Raw genomic sequence first — 24,917 nt, 5'->3', positions numbered from 1 at the left:
CACAGACGACAGCACTTTATTTAAAAATCATAGACACATAAGAGCATTTATAACAAAGATCAAGTTGTAAACTAAAAAGGTCTGAGAAAAGGATCAGCAACCACAGCTGCTCAAATGAGCTTTCTTTTCTGCAGCAGAACAGCTGAGGGCACAACCCCCTTCTCTCTCCCCCCCCCCCCCGCTCCACTCCCTGAGTATCCCCATCCTTAGCAGCAATCCAAGCAAATGCCTGTTATTTCGGATGGATGGATGTACTCAAAACAGTTCATTTAGTAGCAAATGTTAAATAAAAATAATTTCCATAATGCAAGTTTCTTCCATTTAAAAAAAAAAAAAGGTTAACAAGCACTTTCCTTTTCGAGAATTTGTTAAAAAATTTTTTTCAGTCCATTGCTGGCAGCCTCATGGAGGAAGGATGATAATAAAGGCACTTCAAACCAAGAGGTCTTCAGGCTGGGCAGCTTCCCGAGTTACAGGGGTTTGGAGGTCTGAGCCGGCTTCTTGCTACTCTGAGGTGGGGTAAGGACCCCTGTCGGCAAAGGAGAGCTTCTGTTTTTCTCAGCCAGCCTGGCCTGTTTGGCTTGAACTTTGTCCTAGAAGAGAAGAACGGCAGGAGCCAAGGATCAAATGCTTTGTCACATGTGTGCAGAGGACCTGCACTGTTTTTCAGTGGCAAGTGCAAACCTACGGCAAGTGGCTCACCACAAAGAAACACATGAAGAGCTGCAGCAGAAGTGAAGGACCCGCATTCTTGTACTGCCTGACAGTGACCTTCCTAAAATATAGTCTTCAGAAAAGGACTACAGCCCCTCATATATTTTAAACATCTCAGTGGCCCTTCATGAGCTGACACAGACGGCATTTTCAATCATACTTCATTTACTGGCTATGGTGAAAATATATACCGTATTTTTCGCACCATAAGACGCACTTTTTTCCCCACAAAACAGGGAGGTGGAAAGTCTGTACGTCTTATGGAGCGAAGAAAACAGATTATATTTTCCTGTTTTCTTCTCCTAAAAAAATTGGTGCGTCTTATGGAAAGGTGCATCTTATGGAGCGAAAAATACGGTACTTGGAAAAACAGAAGTTGCTTACTCGCATTTTAAAAGACTAGGTGTCAAAAAGATAGGTATGTATGTTCCTGATTTGTATAAGCACATCCAGGGACCAAACAAAGTAAGAATCACTCCTGAGAATGTAACTGTCCAGGCTTAAGTATTAAAAATTACATCCGGGAACTATTATTCCCCATAGTTAATAGTCTGCACATTCCTTTATTAAAAAAACCACAGACATTTGCTGCATTAACAATATGCTTAACTTGCAGCTAGCTGTAGAAGTCACAAGGTTAACAAAGTACTCCACAGTGTATTTCCAGCTCTTTATGCTCAAAAATATGTTCTGAGGCTCTGCAGAAATCAGATGACTTTTGCCAATGAGATTATATCACTCAGTGCAGCACTTACCAGCAGCTCAAAGGAGTTTATGTGCGTTTGTATATTGTGCAAATCTTCCGCAGGAATTCCTCTAAAGTGTTTCACTGTGGTGCTCCCCATTTCCTTGATGGCCACCGCAAAAGGAACCATCCACTTCACACAGTCCTCTATGTCGCACAATTCATAACCTACAGAAAAGCCAAAAGTTACAAGCAAGGTAGGTTTCAGTTTCCTGGAACTCTTCTCAGGTATAGACAGCAGAAAATCTGTCGACCTGTAATACTTGCTGGATAGCTCAGTGGTTCAGGTAGGCACCTCTACCTGGCCAGAGGTTGGGAATTCAATATCACACTATGCTGGACTGCTGCTTTGCAGTTCTTTTATTATTATTATTGTTATTATTGTTATTACTACTACTACTACTACTACTACTACTACAGTGGTGCCTCGCATAGCAACGTTAAATCGTTCTGCAAAAATCACTGCAGAATGAAAATGTCGCTATGCGATATTAAAAAGCCCATAGAAACGCATTGAAACCCCTTCAATGCGTTCCTATGGGCTTAAAGCTCACCGTTGAGTGACGATCTTCCATAGTGCCGCCATTTTCGGTGCCTCTAAAGCGAGGAATCCATCCCTAAACACAACGGGCAGCCATGGTTTTTTCCCGGCGGCCATTTTGAAACCGCCGATGAGCTGTGCAGAAATGGGGGCTTTGCGACGATCGCTTCCCTGCAATCATCACAAAGCGAAATTCCCCCATAGGGAACACTGCAAAGCGATTGCTTTTGCGATCGCAAAAAATGCATCGCAAAGCGATTTCGTCATAAAACAAAGCTATCGCTATGCGAGGCACCACTATATTATTATTATTATTATTATTATTATTATTATTATTATTATTATTATTATTATTATTATTATTATTATTATTATTATTATTATTATTATTGTCAGGCTAATTTGTATGATGCAGTCAAGACTGCAATGTCAGTTAAACACGAATTATCCTTTTACTGCAGGACATAAAGACAGCAACGTATTGGGAACGAGGGTGCTCATTTTCTGTTGCTATAGCGTTTCGTGTCTAAGTCGTACTGGCCATGTGACCACGGATTGTCTTCGGAGAAAACGCTGGCTCTATGGCTTGGAACCGGGGATGAGCACCGCCCCCTAGAGTTGAACACGACTGGACAAAAATTGTCAAGGGGAACCTTTACCTTTTTACCCCCATGAAGCCAATTGGCTATTAGTGGCTGCTGACCTTGGTTGTGCCAAGCTAGACAGGCATGATTTCCAGGAATTCCTTTTCCATCCCAGCCTCCACCAGGAATGTATTGTGAAAAACAGAGCAAACACATCATTGGGAGAACTCACACAAAAACTTTACACTTCTTTTTTCTTACAAAAAGAGACTGTTAGGCCATGAAAGCCAAATCAGGAATGGCCTAAGTATGGTGTCTAAGCCCTAGACAGGAAGTTAACACATCTTCCTGACCTCCAAAACAAGGGGAGCCAATGCGTGGGTAATGCAGTCAGAAAAAGGCCAGGGTTTCGATGGCCAGTCTCTTTCTACGTAGGGCCAAGCCAGGTGAAATCTCATGAGATGTGTCACCTTGCAATGTTTGGAGGCCAGAGATCTGGCACTACAAAGTGCTGTGAAAGATTTCTAAGATGGTGGCAAGGCTCAGTGTCACTCTACTACCCTGCCCTCCCCCTCCACTACTGTATGTTGCAGCGGAGAGTAACATCTGAGTAAAAAACAGAAGCATCAAGGTCTCCATTGACAGTCACCCAAAATGGCAGGCAGATCTATAGAGGTCACAGCCAGGCTTTTGTCTACAGTGAGCAGAGATGTTTTCACTGAATCTACAAATCTCATCTTGTTCTTGCAGGCTGACTGACCATCACCATCTGGCCAGATGTTTTTTTAAAAAACCTTTGCTTCACCCCATCCCAATTTTGTGCCAGCTATGCCTGAATCAGAGTTCTGCAGAACTCCAAAGCTCAACCTGTTTCTAGCCGCCCCGAGTAGACGCTGTCTAGAGGGGCGGGGTACAAATCAAATCAAATGAATAAATAACCTTTTCGAGATTCAACAAAGCCACGGAGTGATCCAGGATTTTAATTCATTACTTGGACGATTAGAGGCCCCTCCTATTTGCAAAGCAAGCCTTTACTTAACCTAGTGTTTTTCCCCCAAATGCTGCTTACCTGAAACCCTCTGCATCAGTTCACAAGAGGAGAAGTGATATAAAGCAGAAGCAGCTAGAATCCCATATGTATATTCCAGACAGCCAACATCCAGAATGCAGAGATCCAGAAGCTACAGAGAAAAAAACAGAAAGCTCAGGGGAGGACACTTTTTAAGGCAACAGGGCCACCTTTAAGACAGGATAAAGGTGACATCATTGTAGCTATCCTTACCTCGGCGATTTGCACAAATATCTGTTGAGGATACTGTGGCAGCAACATCTCATAGAACTCATTTAAATACGCAACTTGCAAGTATATATTTAGCCAGGACACGGCTGTAAGAGGACTCAAATTCCAATTGAGTGCCTGGAAAAGAATGTGCATGTCAGGGAATAAAGTTGACTTCTTTAGAATCTAAGGTAAGCACACAGCCTATGTCTGCTTTTTCTCTACCAACATGACAGCAGTTTCGTTAAGAATTAATAACATAGCCTGGGACTAAATGATCTGTAATAGGTCCTGTTACAGCAAGCCATGTCTCACGTAACCGCCCCCCATCTATAAGACAGCTAAATTCACACAGATCTAAGTACCTACAGCAAATGAATGGTGGAGCACTAGAACGTGCCATGATTTTTCATGGCGATTTGGCATGTACAGATCTATATAAATTAATTCTAATGCACAGACACTGGAAATACTTCCTGCTTAGTTTTCAAAACCAAGGATGGAAGATATCCAGCTGTCACTTCAAAAGGCATTTATGCTACTGAATCAACTCAAAGAGGCAACTATCATAGTCAATGTTCAGGAATTCTGAGAGTTTTAGTTGAATCACATCTGTTGAACCAAACACCAATTTACACCAACATGCAAGAATTAAGGGACACCTAATGTCAACTGCAATTCTGTTGTCACACTATATAGTCAAATACGGCCACATATTAAATACGAATGGGGAATCATTGTAGCATGAGATCTAAACTCAAAAAGCCATCAGACTGAATGACACAGTAAGCCAGTCCTAGCCTAACCCCTTATGGATGCTGCAATAACAAAAGGATTGAGATGGCAGGGAAGATAATTTCATATAAAAATAATATTTCATATATAAGAGTCTTACAGGGAGTATGTAGCAACAATAATTCTAGGTTCTGGATTATACAGATTAATTTATGCTTCTAAATACAGTAAAAAAAGTGCACAATTTCCCAATGAAATACAGCTGAGCATTTAGCAATTTGCCACACACAGAAATATACAAACTGCTAAATTCCATAGTTACAGGGAGTGTGTACTGAAAAGTAACCTAACCTAGTGTAACTGACTAACTTTTTAGTTTCTCAAGAAGGGTTTAGAACAGATCTATACTGTCAACCGACAAATGCATTTATGTAAACTAGTATTTAGCAGTACAGCCTATCTGAGAGGCTGGAGTGTTGACCATTTCCGAAAGGCGGGTAAGTTATATTCTATCTTTCCCAGTGTAACCAAAGAATTTAGATGTTGGCTTTGGTTTGACAATTGATACATATCTGCATGTTGCTGATCTGTATACAAGAACATGGCACGTGTTTATAAATTGTTTCATTATATTTATGCACAAAGATGTATCTGAATTGAATTTGCAACTTCTAAAAATATCTTCAACACTGTGGTTTGGCAATGAACGGTCAGGAAATAATTCCTCTTGGTTTGAGGCCATTAATTCATGCTCTTGCCATTAAGAACTAACAAGAATGTATTACAAGAGTACACGCCCTGCACTTCTTTACCAGGAGTAACCCAGAGCCTTTGCTGATCAACTAAGCTATCCAAGAAATCTCAAAATGAGCAGACTTCCATCCAGAGTTATTATAAAGAATAGTCATGGAAAACAGAATTATTAACCTGGATTCATCTAGGGCAGTGGTGGTGAACTGGAATTGGTGGCGGTGGAAGGGAGAATCCAAGGCACAAAGGTGCCTCGAGACCCCACTCCGTATCCACTGCCAGCACCAGCTGCTCCGGATCCTGACCTGCCGCCTGTCTGGGCACCAGCACCGCGACTGCAGCCACCTGCTCAGGTTTGGCTGCCGGGAGGGTGTGAGTAGCGATCCGGCGACTTACAGCTCGCATGCCAGGAGAAAAGGCTCCACGTGCCAGCTGTGGCACGCGTGCCATAGATTCACCATCGCTGATCTAAGGCATGACAATGGGTAAGCTCACCACATCAGACCACATTATGAAAAGCCAGGATATGGAAGCTTCGGGCTCCAACTATCTTAGCTTACAGTTCCTCAGAACTGCCAGGGTGGGTGGGGCTCCCAGAAGCTGCAGACAAAAAGAGCTGGAGAGCCAAGATGCCTTAGAAACAGGAATGGGGTACTTTTGACCCATGTCTGATCCTCGACCCTATGGTTCCCATCATGAAAATGAAGAAAGAAGGGCCTTCATGGGTAGCCCAGAAACCCCAAGGATCACCAGAATGTACCCCCAAAAGGGACTGTATCCCTCAACAAAAATCTGTTTCTTCTTGTAGAACTGATGACGGGAAGCCTACTCTGCCCTTCAAAAGTTGGCTATCATCTTCCATCAGCCCCCACCCAGCATGGCCAATGGTAAAAGATGTTAGAAATATAACTATAACTGGAATTCCCTAGCATCGAGTGTGAAGGTTTTTAAAAGCAGAATGCTTCCTTAAATAGTGTCGCTTCTTCTTCTTATTTTTATTTATTTATTTTATTTATATCCCGCCTATCTGGTCGGTTAAGACCACTCTTCTTTTTTAATCTTATTACACACATACAGAATCGTACATACCTTCATAATTATGAGTTCCATACTAAGAATCTCTTCTTCTGTGCAAGCGCCATCTGTAACGTATGCAAACTGATGCAATTTCGGAGGGTAGATTTCCTGAAACGTAGAAATAAAAAGACATAACTATATTTGTCAACTGCGGTGTTTAGAATAGCAGAAAATGGCAAAGCCAGATGGTTTCAGACACTTGACAGCTTTCAATGTCTACGTTTTGGGTTAACAGAATTACTTTGAGAGAGACAGATTTCTTGAGCTCCGATCAATCAGGGCAAGCAATAACTGCAAACATAATGCAATAGCAAATTCACATATCACAGTTACTGTCAGCAACAGAGATCTGTCAAGGATCATAGCCTCTTCCAACTTACAATGCAGCCATGCAATAGGGGCTGCTCTTAAAATGTATGTGAAAAATACATAAAACTGCTCTTTTCCAAGTCCTCTTGGCTCATTTGAAACACATTCTTTGTAGCGTCAATATTTATTAAGGACTCAACTATTCTTTCAAACTGGAAGTGGATGGGTGGGATACTAAGGTCCTGAAGCCAAATCTGGCCTTCAACGGGTCAAATATGATCAATAGGGTTTATCACAGAGATGGTGATGCAGCCTGGTCTTCATTTTACCTCAAGTTTTGCAGCGATGAATAACGATGAAATGCCAATAAGTTGCAGAAGCGTCTTGACAATGTTCTGTTGCGTTGCCATGAAACGGTCAAAGAAATCTTGCGCCAAATAAAATGTCTCTCTGTGAAGCTTGTAGACCTCGCAAACCTGCAACCAGGTAAAAATGTTATCCCACGTTATAGCATTATTCAGTAACCATTCGGTTATAATGGGAACGCGTTGGGCAAAATCCTGTTGCAGTTAGGCAAAAGGTGCAACATTCAGTTGAGAATCACCATAATTTAGGAGATCTCCATAGGTATTATCTGTTGCACACTGGGTATGCAAAAGATAATACTTATGGAAATTGCTTAATGTACAGCAATTCACTGCTAAAATTTACACAGTTTGTATAACTGTGATGTAAAATTTCTGGAAATTTTGAAGCCAGATAAAATGACTTTTGGAAAAAAATAATAATAAAAAACCCTCTCCCCCCCCCCCCACTCCAATTTTTCCAGTTTTCTTCCAAAGCCATTTTATATATAGCTTTAAGACTTCTGGGAATTTTACATTTCTAGCTGAGACTACACCTTGCCTAGAGATGGGAAGGCATGGGAAAAAAATGGAAAGAAAAGCCTTTTTCTGCTTTTTTCCAAAGCTGTTTTATATGGCTTCAACATTTCTGGAAATGTTACATCTCTAACATGCAACAGAATTTCAGCCTATTATGCTATACTATGTGAATTTCATTGTATGTGTATATACTTACAATGACAATAAATTATTATTATTATACATTAGGCATACATTCCCTTAATCGATGAGAGATAGGCTCTCCTGTTTATTCTTTAAAGCACAAACTGAAGGTGCTTTAAAGGTGTTTTGCTAAGCCTACTGAGGTTTTCATGGATAACCGGGAATCTGGAACAGATTTGCTTTTTCTTTTGAGACTGGCCCATCTCAAGACAACACAGAAAAGTTCAGTTCACAGAGCTCTATGGGGAAAGGAAGGAAGTCCCTCCGGTTTCAGCACAACACTAAGTAGCAGCCCCACCAGAACAAAGTGCAAAAGGTAGAGTGGAGTATAGAAAGGCATCTATATGAAGAAACCATGGTCAAGGGAAGGAGGAGAGAATAACTATAGTGGTAATTAACAGAAGGACGAAATAAGTTTTCATCTCCTCCCTCTTTCCTTTTGTTACACGTGCATTCTGTGCTGTGAAGTTGGAACTGACTTACAGCAACCCTACTAGGGTTTCCAAGTTAAGTGAGATATTTAAAGAGTGGCTTTACCAGTTCTACTCCTCCAATCAGTTTCCATGGCTGAGCAGGGATTCAAACCCAGGTCTCCAGAGTCCTAGTCCTTCATTCAATCCATTACACCACACTGAGCATCCCCTTCTTCCTTATTAACAGCCCTTAATGACACTTTAAAGGAAACCGATATAAATTGCAAACCACTATTTTCCTAAACTTTGGGGAAACCAGAATAATCCTGAGCCATGGTGTTATGACAGGCAAAATAATTCTACAATTTGAACTGGATTAACTAACTAGATGTATTAATCCCGTTAACAATATGGCTTGCTTGCAGGTCACCTTTCTTTCTCTTTGACACCTCATTTTCCCTTGACTCTGGCAGTCACCCTGAAAAAATGCTCACAGCTCCAGGCACTGGGGCTCCTCAGCTACTCAGCCTTTGCAAATGCTCAGGGCAATGGAGATCTCAGATAGGCTAATCCAGTCTTTCTCCACTCCCAAATGCAATCCAATTATCACCATATCAGCACTGCGCCTTTTGTGATTCTAGTGTTTGCCTCACCCACTATCTCAACTCCTGTTTCAAGCTCCTTAACCCTTCCCATTTGTTTCTCTATGACGCCTTTGTTTTGTAAAATATACTACTGTTCTTGGATTTCTATAATTTGCATGATTTCATTAGAAGTCTTGCTGGTAGGTATTTTGCCTGATTCTTAGAAGCTCTCATAAAGCTGGGGACTGGGTGGGGAAGATGGCATCGCTGGGTCCCGTCCCCCCTGCATTCCTGCTCTTCCGGGAATTTCCAATCTTCTCCTCTCCGGATCCAACTCACTGCCAAGGACTCATTTTCTGCTTATTCTCTCAGATGATGAAAAACAGATCATACCCAGGCCTTTTCAACTCCTATTACCTAACAACACTTCTTTTGCTTCTCTTTCAACTAGCACACCTCATGGTTAAAACCTGAAGTTTCAAGCTTTGAGTCCTGCATAAAGTTCTTTTGTTGATGTTACACTTTTTAGATCAGAGACTAGTGCATTCCGAAACCCCAACCAGCGAAGCCAGTGGCAAGAAATGACAGGGACTGTAGTTCAGCAAACACTAAGAGGATTAAAAAAAACCCACCCTCCTGTTTTAGGCTAGGAATCCTAATTTATCAAGTCCTTAATCTTCCTATCCAGACAATCTGATCAACAGTCTTTCACTGGTGAATATTTATCTTCAGAAGTCAGCTGAACAAGAGAATCTTACCTCCATTAACCAGTCCAGAAGAATTACCCGCATCTTAGGTTGCAAGAGTGGATGCCTTTGCATGTATAGTTTATCCTTCATATACTTCTGCTCTTTGTTGATCATGCTTTTCCATACTTCGTCCCTATTCGCCCAGCTGCAAACAAAAAAAAAGAGAGAAAGGGTATATAACAGGTTAAGTTTGCCAGAAAAGAATAAAGTTGTAGACTATGAAATAAGAAAAAAAAGAAGTTACCCCAAGACAGGCAATGGTGAATCTCTAGCTGAAATAAAGCTTTGGTGCATGAATGAGGAGAAGTGTGGACTCCCCAGATCATCCTCTTTGTCTGGTGTTGGGATCAGCATATGTGGAAATGTGCATGCATCATGATTTGAAGATGGCTATTGAAAGAAAAACAAAGGAGGGACTTTAAGTTTTCCAATGGTAAAGATGTTCGTTGAACAGCTAATCCTCCATATGATGCATTCAAAAAGTCAAAAGGACGATTTTCTCTCTCGCACAGTTTCTACCACTGTGTTCAGCTATATGGTGATTTCTTCTCACAATTCCTTTTTTAAAAAGCTGTTGTTGCTTCAAGGGAAGAAACAAACTGCCACCCAAGCAGCAAGTGGTCTTCTTAAAAGAACTCTTGAAACACTGCATTTATTCTGTCAGACAAATAAACATTTCGCATGAAGGAAGACTGGCTTTCGGTTCTGAAATCCCATCTGTCTATTTCCCACCTGATGGTGAGGTCCTTGATAGTGGAAATCAAGAAACAGAGGGATTAGGACTTCAGGTGGGAGAAAACAGATGGGAGTCCAAAACAGTTACCTTTTTTCTCCTCGGGTAATGAACACAAAAAGAAAAAACTTCTGGCTGCTTTATTCTAAAGGACTGTTACCACTTAAAGCATGTACACGATAGACTTAAAAGGCATGAAATTGCTTCAGAATTATAGTACAGAAAGTCTACGTGGAAAAGTGGAAATGCCAACTGCACAATGGCACCCAGGTTCTAGTCTATGCATTCTGAAATTGTGCATTCTGGAAAATTATACTCATGTGAACATAGCATGCCAAAAAGAAAGTGAAGTAGGTAACTTGACTGCTAAGGGGAGAAGTAAAACCAACCAACCCAAGCACTGGGAACCTCAAGCCAGCAGCTAAAGCTGCATATATTTTGCAACTGTGGTATAAATGTAGCTACATTCTACAACAAAATAAAAATGAATAAAGAAATATAATAACTTTTTTAAAAAACCAGAGCTTCAAAGTTGCTCATGTTTTAATTGTACAGACATGCTACATATCCACGCTTAAGGTTTTCTGAAAACGGCTTCCTCCAAAGTTTCAGGTTTTTAATAACCACAGCCCTGTGTGTAATCTTAGCTGAAATGGTAGGTACTATTTGTTTCACCTCGACCAATTCACCATGTACAACATAACCAAGTTGTCTTATGGGAAACTCAGAACTGAGAGTAGCTTGGGAGTAATGAGTTAGTCATGACTAAATATGAAACCAAGATCTTGAAAGCCAGGCAGATGTCAGTTTAGACTGAATGATATTTAGAAGTTATACCCAACAGGTTCCTTGCTGGATAAAACTTCTAAATATCACTTTGTCTCAACTGACATCTGCCTGGCTTTCAAGAATTTGGTTTCATATTTAGGCATGACTAAACTCAATAGCAAAAAAACTAAGATCATGGCCACTGGTCCCATCACCTCCTGAGAAATAGAAGGGGAAGACATGGAGGCAGTGACAGATTTTATTTTCTTGGGCTCCATGATCACTGCAGATGGTGACAGCAGCCACGAAATTAAAAGATGCCTGGTTCTTGGAAGGAAAGCGATGACAAACCTTGACAGCATCTTAAAAAGCAGAGACATCACCTTGCCAACAAAAGTCCGAGTAGTCAAAGCTATGGTTTTTCCTGTTGTGATGTATGGAAGTGAGAGCTGGACCATAAAGAAAGCTGACCACCGAAGAATTGATGCCTTTGAATTGTGGTGCTCTTGAGAGTCCCCTGGACTGCAAGGAGAACAAACCTATCAATTCTAAAGGAAATCAACCGTGAGTGCTCACTGGAAGGACAGATCCTCAAGCTGAGGCTCCAATACTTTGGCCATCTCATGAGAAGAGAAGACTCCTTGGAAAAGACCTTGATGTTAGGAAAGTGTGCCGGCAAGAAGAGAAGGGGGCGACCGAGGATGAGATGGCTGGACAGTGTCTGCGAAGCTACCAACATGAAATTGACAGAACTCCGGGAGGCAGTGGAAGATAGGAGGGCCTGGCGTGCTCTGGTCCATGGGGTCATGAAGAGTCGGACACGACTAAACGACTACGAACCCATTCCTCCTAAGCCACTCATCCCTCAGCAACTTTCAACTGAGTTGTCTCCTATGAAACAACTTGGTCATGTGCTACATGGCATATTTTTAAGGGGACCTGGTGAAACAAAGAATACGTATTGTTTTAACTATTATATATCCAAATATGTGTATCTGTAGGTCAACAAACGGTCCCTCCTGCCTCCTTTGCTGGTGCTTCCTCTCCCCCTTTGTTTCTTTGCTCTGTCTTTATATCACTTAATATTAAAGAAAAACAAAGGAGGGAAAATAAGGTTCCCAGCGGTGAAGATGTTAAATGAAGAGCCAATTCTCCATAATCATCATTATCATCATCTGCTGTCAACTATGACTTATGGTGACCCTTTTCAGGTTTTTCCAGGCAGAGGATACTTAGAAGTGGTTTACTATTCCCTTCCTCTAGGGGGCGCCCTGGGACTGCGCAGCTTGCCCAAGGCCACCCAGGCTGTCTCATCTCTCAGGAGGCACAGCAGGGGAATCGAACTCCCAACCTTAGACCCTGCAGCCAGATATCTAGCTCACATACAGTCCCTGAATTAACTGTTCTCACATCACTGTGAACCTGCACTGGTAGGACGCCACAGTGCCCTCAAGATGGCCAGAGCTTAACCTCAGTCAGGCAATGGCTTAAAAAAGTTGATGTTTGGATTCTGAATCTGGAGCTCTACAGATACTGAAAATCTCTTCTGAAGGAGCAAAGGACCTGTGGCTGTCCAGCTTATGATGAAATACTATTCCTGCCAACCCTCACTATGAGACATACCGGCTGGTTTGGATGGGAATTAGGAGTCCAAAATAATCTGAAGGGCCACAGACAGGAATAAGATTATTATTTTTTTGAGGTTTTGGACTACAAATCACATAGTTTTTCATTCTGGGAGTTCCACCTGACAGACACCTAAATGTGGCTAAGCTAGAAGGCGTTTCTCTGGCCTGGCCTGGCCCTGCCTAGTTTCGTCTGCAGATAGGAAGTTGTCCCGCTACTCTCTAGGAGCTTCCTTTCTGAACAGGAAGCTTAAAAAAAAGGTCGACCCAGACAGGCCACCCAGCCTTCTACTTTAAGCCTTTCTCCCAAGGGAACCACATTCATGTGTTAGTCGCAACTTCCAGAATAGAGAATTGCAGGATTTTTAGTCCACCCCCCAAATCTGGAAATCCCATGGCTAACCACAGATTCTTCACCTTAACAATTGTCCAAAAACCCCTAGATTTTCTGACAATTTAAATGAAAAAAAAAATGGATTATTTTAATTAAAACTGTGATTTAAATCAATTTGATTTTTAAAGTATCACTAATTTTTATTCGCTCTGATTACGTAACTGAGAAGAGTGGACATGAATTTTGTGTCCGAATGTTGTATGAGATACTACACTGGTACAGAGACAAAAGAAAGCAACATCTAAGTTACAGGCTTGTACAATTCTATAAAGACTTTAGTGTAGGTTCAGGAAAACCAGAAAATCCTCACACTTGTTCACAATGCAGCAAGACTTCCTAGCTGCAAAAAGATGTTCCAAAAACCATGAAAGTATTATATGCAGAAAAACGTGCCAAAGCTAGTCATGAAAAAATGCTAATTAAAATATACATTTATCATCTGCAGTCTTCTATTTTGATAGAAGGAGTTGCCCACACTGAATTAAAATATTGAGATGAACACACTCATTTTATGAATGCTTATCATCTGAAAAAAAATGGGCTCGCCCTTTAGACGTAACTTTTGGCCTACTAGACAGAGTGTATGAAGTAACAGATAATTACAAGCAAGGCAGAAAATGCAGTGGAGGAAACACCATCATTGATATTTTCCTACTTCCACTTCCCTCCATAGTTTCTAGGAGAATTAATGTCAGTTTCAACTTCTACTGCTTCCTACCAAGCAATAGGTTTATGTGTTAATAAATACAGCTTGTTTGAGAAATACTTTTGACTCTTTATTCCTGGCCCAATTGCCTTAAGATCTAGATGGGTGCAGGATGAAACACTTGGCTTCTGCCAGCCGGGTGGCACAATTGCCCTTTCATCTTATAAAAGGGTAACTGTACTGCAATTCTGCCCTTAGTTTAGACTGAAGTCACTAATAAGCAGCATGTTTTCTGTATGCAGACACAACAGCACTTCTCTACAAGAGAATGTCACAAGGTGATTCATCAATTGAGATACACATATTTTATTTTATTAATAATATGTGCTAGTCTTATCCTGAAGCTGAGGCTCCAATACTTTGGCCATCTCATGAGAAGACTCCCTGGAAAAGACCGTGATGTTGAGAAAGGGTGAATGCAGGAGAAGGGGGCGACAGAAGACGAGATGGTTGGAAAGTGTCACTGAAGGGACCAACATGAATTTGACTGAACTCCAGGAGGCAGTGGAAGATAGGAGGGCCTGGCATGCTCTGGTTCATGGGGTCACGAAGAGTCGGACACGACTTAACAACTAAACAACAACATTCTTATGCTGCTCTTGCTTTTCAATTTATAGTGTGCTATGTTTGTCAGCCAGGGACGTGGTGGTGTTGCAGGGTTAAATCGCAGAAGCCTCTGTGCTGCAAGGTCAGAAGACCAGCAAGATCGTAAGATTGAATCCAAGCAATGGAGTGAGCTCCCGTCGCTTGTCCCAGCTCCTGCCAACCTACCTATCCGAAAGCATGTAAAAATGCGAGTAGATGACTAGGCACTACCTCGGTGGGAAGGTAACAGCATTCCGTGTCTAGTCGTGCTGGCCACGTGACCCCGGAAACTGTCTTCGGACAAATGCTGGCACTATGGCTTTGAAACCGGGGTGAGCACCGCCCCCTAGAGTCGGACACGGCCAGACTAAATGTCAAGGGGAACCTTTACCTTTACCTATGTTTGTCAACTGCTGCAGGTAATTCATACCAGAAGATGGTCAGAATCCTAGTGGTTAGTCACAGTGGCATAAGTGCAATGGTGTAAAAATCAGCAAATTGACAAGCTGATACATGTGTTCCCCATCACACACCAGTCATATGAATCAAGAGTATAATGAGGGAAACAAATAGTAACACATTAACTACTGGTAATTCACCACTTCACTTGGACACGTGCAACTACACAATATTATTCTGGTTTTTGGCTTACAGAATATCACACTACAGACTAACAGAACTGCTGCTGCTGAGTTGCCAAAATGTTGATTTCATGAACATACAAGATAACTAGAACAATACACAAAAAAGCTTCCATGTTCTCTACGCAGCAACAGAGGCTGAGAGACAGCTTTACTTCAGTAAGTGCTCCAAGGCCAGAACATTTATGCAAACGTATGTTTCATACAACTTTTGCTTTGGAAATCCTGACCATAATCATAGAGATTCTTGCACTTTTTACCAAAAGGCTACGTGAAAGGGGAAGATACAACCACTGTTCAAATAATTCAAATAACCAACACGCTGTGCAAAACGGTCTGCAAAGGCAAACAGAAAACCACCATCCTACTCAACACAAATATGGCCATACATGAAGCCTGCTGCCCACACAAAATGGTGGCAAATTGGGATTTGCCACTGCGAGCTGTACATTCTTAAGGAAGCTGTAACCCGGCCCTGAACAGTGGACCTGTTGAAAGACACATTTGAAAGATAGACTGTACCTTTTCCCTTGCTCGGACTTTGCCTTTTTAAAGGAGTGCGCAAAGATGAAGACAGAAAGGAAAGAAATTCCTTCAGCAAAGGGAAAGATCCAGAAAACCCTTAACAGGTTGACAATTGGCATAGGCAACGGCAGCAAACAGAATACAGAACAAACAAAGGCCATCTGTTATGACAGCATTAGCCTCCAGCTGCTGTAATCGGTAAAAAGCATCACATTTTGGATTTAGCCTACACTCTACAAACATACATTTCCTGATCACTATTTTCACAGTTCTAACCACGCCAATGAATGCTGCCACAAGAAAGAAAACAGGGGTCCTCTTTTCAAGCACCAGCCAAATTTCACACTGTCATAGAGATGTCCAACTATCAAGAAAATATGTTCTGCATAGTCCTGTATAACAAAAACACAGGAATGAAAAAGAAGGTTTTTTTAAAATTAAAAGTACAAACATGTCTGGCATTCTCACCAATATATACTAGCAGAAAAGGCTGCTGGAAGTAAATGGTAGGGAGTCACAAAAATCTGCCCTAAATATTCTGCTTTATAGCAAAGAGGTGTTGGATTGACAGAAATTAATGAGCAAAGGAGAGGCAATATTATGTCTCACCCACAACTCACACAGAGATACAGAACACCTACCAGCTGTAATAGGGAGTTCTGACAGAGGATGAACCCTTGCATCCAATTTGTCATTTTCTCCTCATTTAAATTACTTTCCCCCCCAGAAGCAATGAATGGGAGAGGAATTCTCTATGACACCTCCAGAATGGGGACATCTCTCCCATCCCCATGTCACTTGTGTGTGGGTATGGGTCTAAAGACTGTAGGCTTTGGATACTACAAACTCAAGTTCCTGTGCATAACATGACCATGACCACCACCCCCCCACACACACAGAGGGAGAGAGATTTGTATGGATGGAGAGGAAGGAAGCTGAAGCTAGACCTTGTTCTCCAAGGACCAACCTGTGTCCTCCTCCCTGGAGGGAAGACTATCTAGATGAGTCTGGGGCACACTGTCAAAGGTCAAGACTGTATTTAGTTACTGAACTATGAATACCAAACTGTCCAAAATTTCATATTAGAAGATACAAAGAAACCAGGAAGTCTTTGCTGTGCACCAAAGAGCACAGCCTTCAGCAGAATGCTAAAGACTATTTTGTCTGCTTATTTATTCTGCAACTTCTTATTCTCCACTGACTGAAAAAGTGGGTTTGCATTTGCTTTTGTTAAAGATGTATTATAAAACACAATTAGGTAATAATACTCTATCAAACAATACCTCAGCACCTACAGTATGTGAATTGGCACACTATGCATCACATTATGTCTTAGTGATACACATGCTTTTATATCCATAGGAGAGATATACATCAGCTATCATCACTTTGAATTATAATTTTTAGATACACTCAGCAGTCATGAATCCTGAAAATTTAGATTCATACTAACATCATTTTAATAAGGTGTTTTCACAGGACAAATCGGTGATGTACTCCTAACAATAAACAGCAGCAAGAGAAAAAAACCTCAACTTGAATGTATGATCTATTATAAGAATTTTACATTTAATACCCTCTTTCCCCGAAAATAAGACAGGGTCTTATATTAATTTTTGCTCCAAAAACGCATTAGGGCTTATTTTCAGGGGATGTTTTTTTTTCCATGTACAGCCATCTACATTTATTCAAATACAGTCATGTCATCATCTTCTGGTTGCTGCACAGTGGTGGAGGGTGGGGCTTCACTTAACTGGGGCTTATTTTTGGGGTAGGACTTATTTTAGGGGGAAAAGGGTACTTTATAACCTAATAAAGTTGTAATTACAATACCACTATACGATAACTATTTCTAGTTACTCCCCCTCCAACCAACATGCATATTTAGATGCAAACCAGGACACAGATATAAAATTTCCAAATATTTCCATTTTCCCCCAGAACAAAAATAGGTGAAAAAAAACATTTTCCTGGGGGGGGGGGGGCGGGAATTGAAATTTCCATTTCTCAGTCGATCCAGTCTAGACAACTTTACATACATACAATTTTTTTCTGAGAAAAAACGTTTTCCCCCAGAAAAAATGGAAATTTTCAAACCAGGATATAACTTTGTATCTCTGATGAAGTGGACTCCAGCATGCAAAAGTTCATGCCATAATTAGTCAAGTTTTTAAAGATGGCAGAAGACTCACTACTACTACATTATTACTAGGTTCCAAACCAGCATCCCAACAATTTTTACCTGGCTTTCATTCTGTCTCTTCCTGGTCATATCTATTTCTCCAAGGTCTTCATCTGGATCTTGTAAAAACTACACAGTAAAGAAGGAATTCAGAAAACCAGTAGTCAACGAAATACACAGCTCTGAGATTGTACCTCTCACTGAATAAATTCAAACATTAATGCACCTGCTACACTTACACATATGAGCCATTACTGCTAAGGGCTTGCTTCTCTGTATGAACTGTATCATTTTGGATAGGGTCACACTGAGTCCCTGTTCTGACAGACCTGCAGCTGCACCAGGTCCACAGTAAAAGCTTTTTGCAGCTGTGGCAAAAAGCCATAGCCCAGTGGTACAACATACACTTCAGAGGAGCCATGCTAGATCAGACCAAAGACTCACCTCATCCAAGATTCTGCCCACACAGTGGCCAACCAATTGCATGTGGGAGACATGCCAACAAGAGGGAACTGTACCCCTCCATTCATGTTTCCCACGATACCTCTGGTATTAGAAGTTATATACAGAGTTATATTATTGGCTATTGATAGCCTATGATTTCACCCATGACTTGGAATCTCCACAAAAATGTTATGTCCTTTTAAACCTGCTCAAGTGGGTAGCTATCACTGCATCTCATGGCAATTATACAATTTAACTGTGAAAAAAATATGCCCTGTCCTAAATTTCCCACCTCTTAACTTGGGGAGGTGATCTCAGATAATATTTTACATACAAAAGGTCCCAGATTCAATCCCTGGCATCTTCAAATAGGACTGCCAGGAAATACTGAGGTCTAAAACCAAGGAAAATCATAGCCACCCAGCACAAAGACAAATGGAGCAACATCTGAGTGTGTGCTTCTAGACTTATCCCTAGCCAAAGGCTAAGGGGCAAGTAGCCATCACTGCTGCCCTTTCTTAAAAGCAATGCAATAATAAAAACAGAAAAGGACTGTTCTTCGCATAGTTGTGATCTTGGCTTAATGGAATACAGTGGTGCCTTGCCTGACGATTACCTCGCTAGATGAGGAAATCGCTTGCCGATTAGTTTTTTGCGATCGCTAAACGATGACTGAATGGCCTTTTTTCCCTTAATGTTGATCGGTTCCCTACTTCGGGAACCGCTTTTTCGCTTGACGAGTTTCAAAATGGCCGCCCGCTGTGCAAAATGGCTTCCTGCTGTGCTTTAGGACAGATTCCTCACATTACAGGCACTGGAAAATGGCTGCCCTATGGAGGATCTTTGTTGGACACTGAGGTATTTCGCCCATTGGAACTCATTGAACCAGTTTTCAATGCCTTTCAATGGGCTTTTTCATTTCACTTGGCGAGGATTTAGCTTAACAGCGATTTGAACGGAACGAATTATCCTCCTCAAGCAAGGCACCACTGCACTTGACCAAGGTTAAATAAGAGACAATGACCTTGTTCTGATAACCCAACACTCCTGACTCACCATTTATGAGATGATGCACCCAATCATTCTTGTTTGCCCCTCCCTACAAACCTAGGTAGCTAACTGAACCATGGGCCCTTGAGCATGGTTTCATTAACTATCTCTGCTTCCAGGAAGAAAAGAGTGGAAGTATGTACCAACAGGATGCCTGTAGATGGCAAGCCAATATTCTACCTGAATGCTGTATCAAATGCACACTATAAATAAGACCCCTGGGTGGTCAAACCCCATCCTGAGTAGTTAATTTCACAGAATGAACATTTCAGAGCAGAAGAAAAGGAGATCCTTCAAATGGATGGATTAAATGTTTACCTTCACACCAACAAGACTTCATTGGGGTAATGATAGTGAAAACTATTTTCCTTTCCTACAATAGTGCACTTACTATTACGACATCGGCTTTTCTTTTGCGAGTTCTAACAGCAAAGTCAGCAGTACTCTGGCCCTCTGCGGAAGCTTTTACATCCTTAAGATCACTGCAAAGAGATCAAGACTAGAACTCATCATCTTATGCCAGGCACATGGCTTTTATAATTCCAATTGTTAATATTAAAAAGTGGATCAATTTCTTTCCTCTAGTAACACTATGTGAGCAAGAATACATGACGTAAGAGTTTTATCTGGGATTTGTTGAAGAGTTCCAGGCCTACAATTCTGTAACAGGCCTCGCCAAAAAAAAGGGGGTGGTGGAGAGCAGATAGACATGCTACTCACCTCTCACTGGGCATGGTCGCTTGCAAAGGTCAATACAAGGCTGACTTGGATCCTAAAAGAAGAAAAATAATAATAATTGCAGAGCAGCATCATTAAATGCTTCCAGTTCAAACAAGCATAGTTTGAAAATGGTCTGATTCAAGTTCAAAAATGAAACAAATATGATACACAGGAAGATGGAAAGTTGCAAAGTAAAATAGCAAGAAAGAGAGAACAGTATACATTATACATTACAACAAAGATGATTTAAACATTGAATTGGGGGGGAAGAGAGAGAGACTTCCTAAAACTTCCAGGCCTAAAGCCTTGCCCAGAAAGAGAAGGATTGTGCAGCAGGAGACACACAAACCCAAACGATTTTTTTCACCTCCCATGCTCCAGGAGACACCAAATAGAGAAAATGGCCCCCTTATTCCCCCCCCATCCAAATCATCCTAGAAAAGTAATCATGAGAAACCTTTATTTACCCCCTTGACTTCACAAACCGTCCCCCCCAATAATCAAAACCAGTGCAATACAAAACAAATTACCACCTCTCTCTTCCCCCCCAAAAAAAAACCCAATGCAAAACGTGGGCCTTCCCCCCCCCATCCCCACGTCTCTACAATACTGAGCTAGCCCAAAAGGCAAGTATTGCAGTCAAGGGGGGGGGAAGAGGAGAGACCACCTACCCCCCCAATTAAAAACACTTCATCTTAAGCATGGTTATCTCCCGCCACTTATTTTAATCAGGGTGGGGGCGTGGGGGGGGAAAGACCCTGTCATTTCGAGGCTCCCCTGCAGAAGTCTCCGTGTGGCCCCTGCCCAAAGGTGTGTGTGTGGGGGGTCAAGTAAGTGTGTGTGTGTGTGTGTGTGTGTGTGTCTGAGTGGGGGGGGGGGCTGCTGAGCTTCTCCTTACCGGCAGGCAGAGAGAGGAGAGAGAGAGCGTCCTGCGCTCTCGTGTGAGGAGGGAGTCTCTTGTGGGCCCCCCCCCCCGGGGGTGGTGGCGGCGTTGGCGGGCAGGCGTCGGGACGCAGGAAGGCGGGCCCGTCGCGGCGCCCGGCCTGGGTTGGGCGCCTACTCACAGCGCAGCGGAACCCGAGTCGGGCCAGCCGGCGCGGTCTTTTTTTTCTCCCCTTCCCTTCCTGCGCGCAGGGCGGGCCCAGGGGGGGCCCTTGAAGCCTCGCGGGTGCGCGTCGGGGCCACAGAGAGGGAGACTGGGTGGCGGGATCCTTCCTCTTCCTCCATTTCCTTCCCCCCCCCGGCCCCCCGCGCCCGGCAGGTAGAAGGCCCGGGACCCGCCATCCAGGTGAGCGGCCCAGGCCGGATCCCCCGGAAAAGAAGAAGGGGGGGAGAGAGAGAGAGAGAGAGAGACGGAGAGGGGGGGCGGGGCCTGGACGGCCGAGGGGGGCGGGGCCTCGCCGCGGACGACGCCGCTGAGCGGGAACTTCGGGACGCTCCTTTTTGGCGGGAGGGGGAAAAGAAGCGACGTTGCCTCAGATCACTCTCTTTCTCCCCACACACACACACGCACACACGAGAGGGTCCCAAAATCCCCTGCCCAGTGGGAAAAGGATGGAGGGGGGGAGAGGTAGGAGAAGTATTGCTTCAGGTTCCTAAAAGGATGGGTTTCATTGGTGTGGCGTATTATTTCTTTGGACTACAAGTCCCAGAATCCCCTGCCCAGTGGGAAAAGGAGGGGGGAGAGGTAGGAGAAGTATTGCTTCAGGTTCCTAAAAGGATGGGTTTCATTGGTGTGGCGTATCGCTTCTTTGGACTACAAGTCCCAGAATCCCCTGCCCAGTGGAAAAAGGATGGAGGGGGGGAGAGGTAGGAGAAGTATTGCTTCAGGTTCCTAAAAGGATGGGTTTCATTGGTGTGGCTTATCGCTTCTTTGGACTACAAGTCCCAGAATCCCCTGCCCAGTGGAAAAAGGATGGAGGGGGGGAGAGGTAGGAGAAGTATTGCTTCAGGTTCCTAAAAGGATGGGTTTCATTGGTCTGAGTATTGCTCCTTTGGACTACAAGTCCCAGAATCCCCAGCCCAGTGGGAAAGGGATGGAGGGGAGAGACAAAGGAGAAGTATTGCTTCAAGTTTCTAAAAGAATGGGTTTCATTTGTGTTGCCCACAAATGGGGGGGGGGGGGAGAGAGAGGTAGGAGACATGTTGCTTCAGATAGCCCCGCAAAAGGAAGTATGTCGACTACTCTTTTGGACTACACCTACCAGCATCCCCTGCCCTGCTTAGGTTTTTTTTTTTTTTTGCAGCCTCACAGGCCCAGGATGGGGGGGGGCTGGCCCTTTGGCTGGTTTCCTGCTGGGTAGTTCACACACACACATACACCTGGGGATGTCACAAGCACCTGTCCAGGCAGTGCTTTGCACCTTTTAATACCTGAAGTTCCAGCCACTCCTCTTTTGTGCCACTGGGAAATACAGTATGTTAAACTGCAAGAACACCCCCCCCCCCTTAAACCATCTAACCACTGTTTTGAGGTTGTTCCTTGTATAGTTGTCCCAGCCAGAACCTTCTTTTCTCCAAGCTAATTCAGTGCTCTGTGAAAGGGTTCTTTGCATTAAATAAAACTCTTGTGTTCCTATTAGATTCTGGGAGTTGTAGGTCAAAATTGGAACTTTTCCAAGTTACGCCTAGTAAAGGGAGAACCAACAGAGTGGGATACGCAGGTCCTTGGTAGGATTGCTCTTCAATGGAGTCTGCCATGTTTTTATCTATTCTGCATAGCTGTTCAGTTCTGTATACTGTTTCCACCTTACCTTTATTTCCTCCTAGTCTGATAGTGCGCTTCCCTTTTAATCATTCAGCATTCCTAATCTAGACTTAAATTTCCCTTTGGTTTTCCTGGATCTTCCAGAAGAGATCTTTTATTTTTCCACTTTTGTTGTTCTCTGTTTCTTTGCACTTATTATTGTAATAGTCATCATAATCATCATAGGCAACCTTCAGTTATGGTACTGTGCTCTGTATGGAGGACTTTGAAGCTGTATCCAAAGCTGGAGTGTCCTCTCCAGAGCATGAAGCTGGGTAAAATAATTTGGAGGATAGGCTGTTACCCAAGCAGCATATCCCCCCTCTCCACGTCACTGAAATAGTCCAATGGACTATTTCATCATAATAGTCATTATATTTTGGCTCTACGATTCTTTTGGTGTTCCTCCACCTGCTTCCAGTTATTTAGTCTACAGTATATGATTTCTATATTGGCCATCTGATGATGTCCATAATTTAAAATATGCACATGACACTATCATAATAGAAGAAAGCAGTAATGACTTGAAACTACTTTTAGCGAAAGCAGAGAGTGCCAAAGCAAGACTGCAGTTGAGCCATAAGAAGACAAAATGTTGATTGCCAGATAGGTATGTAACTTTAACATCAACAATAAAGAAATTGAAATAGTGGAAGATTTTGTATACAGTGGTGCCTCGCTTGACAATTACCTCGTTAGACGAGGAAATCGCTTGACGATTAGTTTTTTGCAATCACTACTGTGATCGCTAAACAATGACTGAATGGGCTTTTTTCGCTTCGTGAACCGATTTTTCACTTAACGACGATCAAAAACAGCTGATCGTCAGTTTTCAAAATGGCCACCCACTGTGCAAAATGGCTCCCCACTGTGCTTTAGGACAGATTCCTCGCATTAAAGGCACCGGATAATGGCCGCCCTATGGAGGATCTTCGCTGGACACTGAGGTATTTCACCCATTGGAACGCATTGAACTGGTTTTCAGTGCATTTCAATGGGCTTTTTCATTTCGCTTGGCGAGGATTTAGCTTAACAGCGATTTGAATGAAACAAATTATCCTTGTCAAGCGAGGCACCACTGTACCTTGATTCAGTCATCAATCCAAAGGGAGACTCCAGCCATGAAGTCAGAAGATTGAATCTTGGAAGGGCAGTATTGATGCTATTAGAAAATATCATTAGATGTAAGGATGTTTTACTGGAGACCAAGACTGAAATCATTTATGCTGTTGTACTCCCAGTTACCATGTAACAGTGTGAATGCCGGACAGTAAAGAAAGCTGAAAGGGAAAAATGGTGCTGGAGAAGAACTTTGTCAATACCCTGGGCTGCCAGAAAGATGAACAAATAGGTTCTAGAGCAAATCAAGCCTGAACGATCTCTGGAGGCAAAAATGTTGAAACTGAAGCTGTCCTGCTTTGGGCGCATCCAGAGACTGCAAGATTCTCTGGAAAATCTAACAATGCTGGGAAAGGTGGAAGGCAACAGGAAAAGAGGAAGACCAAACATGTGTTGGGTTGACTTCCTAAAGTAACACGGGCTTGAGTTTGTAAGAGCTGTGCAAGAATGTTCAGGACAGGACGTTGGCGATCACTTGTTCGTAGCGTCGCCATAACTTGGAGCTGACGTTGCATTAGGACAATCAAGTGCTGAGGCACTCCATTTTCTGTTCAAATGATCCATGATATTTCCATGGTCTGCATAAGTTGAAGGCTTTGCTGTAGGTCTATAAAGAGTAGACTGATACTGATAAGTAATGGGGGGGGATTGCTTTTTGCGTTATTGTTTTTAATTGCTTTAGAAATCTACTTCCTGCATTTCTGTGTAGCTTCCTTCACAGGCTCTTGAGAAGAACATACATCCTGAGAAGAACATTTTGTGTACAGTGGGGTCTTGACTTAAGGACGGCTCGAGTTAAGAACATTTTGACTTAAGAACCACTCTCATAGGAAAATATTGACTTGACTTACATACTTAGATTTGAGTTAAGAACTGAAAAAAGTCCACGTGGGAGGCAAGGAAAGTGCAAAATGTGAACTTTCAGTTAACTGTTGGCCAGTGAAAAGGGTGCCTGTCTGCTTCCTCACTCCTCCCAGTGTTTAGAGAGTGGATTGGGAGACAGTCTTCGGACTGCCTGGTACTTGTACTGCCTGGACTGTATTTTCCCTGCCTTCCCTGAACCTTTCTTGACCTAAGAAAAAAAGAAACAAAATATCCCCCTCCAGTGGCAGAAGGCAGAATAGCAGCTTCC

The 24,917-nt window shown here is 42.6% G+C and overlaps 2 protein-coding genes across 4 annotated transcripts in view; one reads left to right on the top strand and one right to left on the bottom strand.

Moving 5' to 3' along the window:
* On the bottom strand, positions 1-20,939 carry CCNE1 (cyclin E1). Its single transcript, XM_072980881.2, has 12 exons — positions 20,819-20,939; positions 19,921-19,972; positions 19,592-19,682; positions 17,767-17,835; positions 9,792-9,937; positions 9,557-9,692; positions 7,064-7,210; positions 6,438-6,533; positions 3,867-4,001; positions 3,654-3,765; positions 1,470-1,627; positions 1-593 (listed from the first exon to the last, which is right to left on the bottom strand). The coding sequence occupies exons 2-12, from the start codon at positions 19,932-19,934 to the stop codon at positions 471-473; spliced, it is 1,227 nt and encodes a 408-aa protein (XP_072836982.2). The 5' UTR covers positions 19,935-19,972; positions 20,819-20,939; the 3' UTR covers positions 1-470.
* Positions 20,841-24,917, top strand: part of LOC110069791 (uncharacterized protein F13E9.13, mitochondrial) — a 35,463-nt gene continuing 31,386 nt past the window's right edge. The window contains exon 1 of one of the 3 annotated variants that reach the window (XM_072980882.2): positions 20,841-21,208. The gene's annotated coding sequence lies outside the window, so the exon portion shown is untranslated. The remainder of the gene's footprint in view (positions 21,209-24,917) is intronic. The other 2 variants (XM_078380346.1, XM_072980883.2) reach the window with 2 other exon arrangements.

This window comes from Pogona vitticeps, chromosome 10 (genome assembly GCF_051106095.1).
Source record: "Pogona vitticeps strain Pit_001003342236 chromosome 10, PviZW2.1, whole genome shotgun sequence".
Taxonomy (NCBI): domain Eukaryota; kingdom Metazoa; phylum Chordata; class Lepidosauria; order Squamata; family Agamidae; genus Pogona; species Pogona vitticeps.
Note: the sequence above shows the minus strand (reverse complement) of the source record. Positions and strands in the feature narration are given on the sequence as shown.

Bases quoted from the DNA above. Each gene is read 5' to 3' on its own strand.
- CCNE1 (XM_072980881.2), bottom strand. The intron at 9,938-17,766 runs GTAAAAATTGTT...TTCTTTCAATAG, and splicing joins AGAGACAGAATGAAAGCCAG to CCATCTTCAAATCATGATGC. The intron at 1,628-3,653 runs GTAAGCAGCATT...GCTTTTCTGTAG, and splicing joins ACTGATGCAGAGGGTTTCAG to GTTATGAATTGTGCGACATA.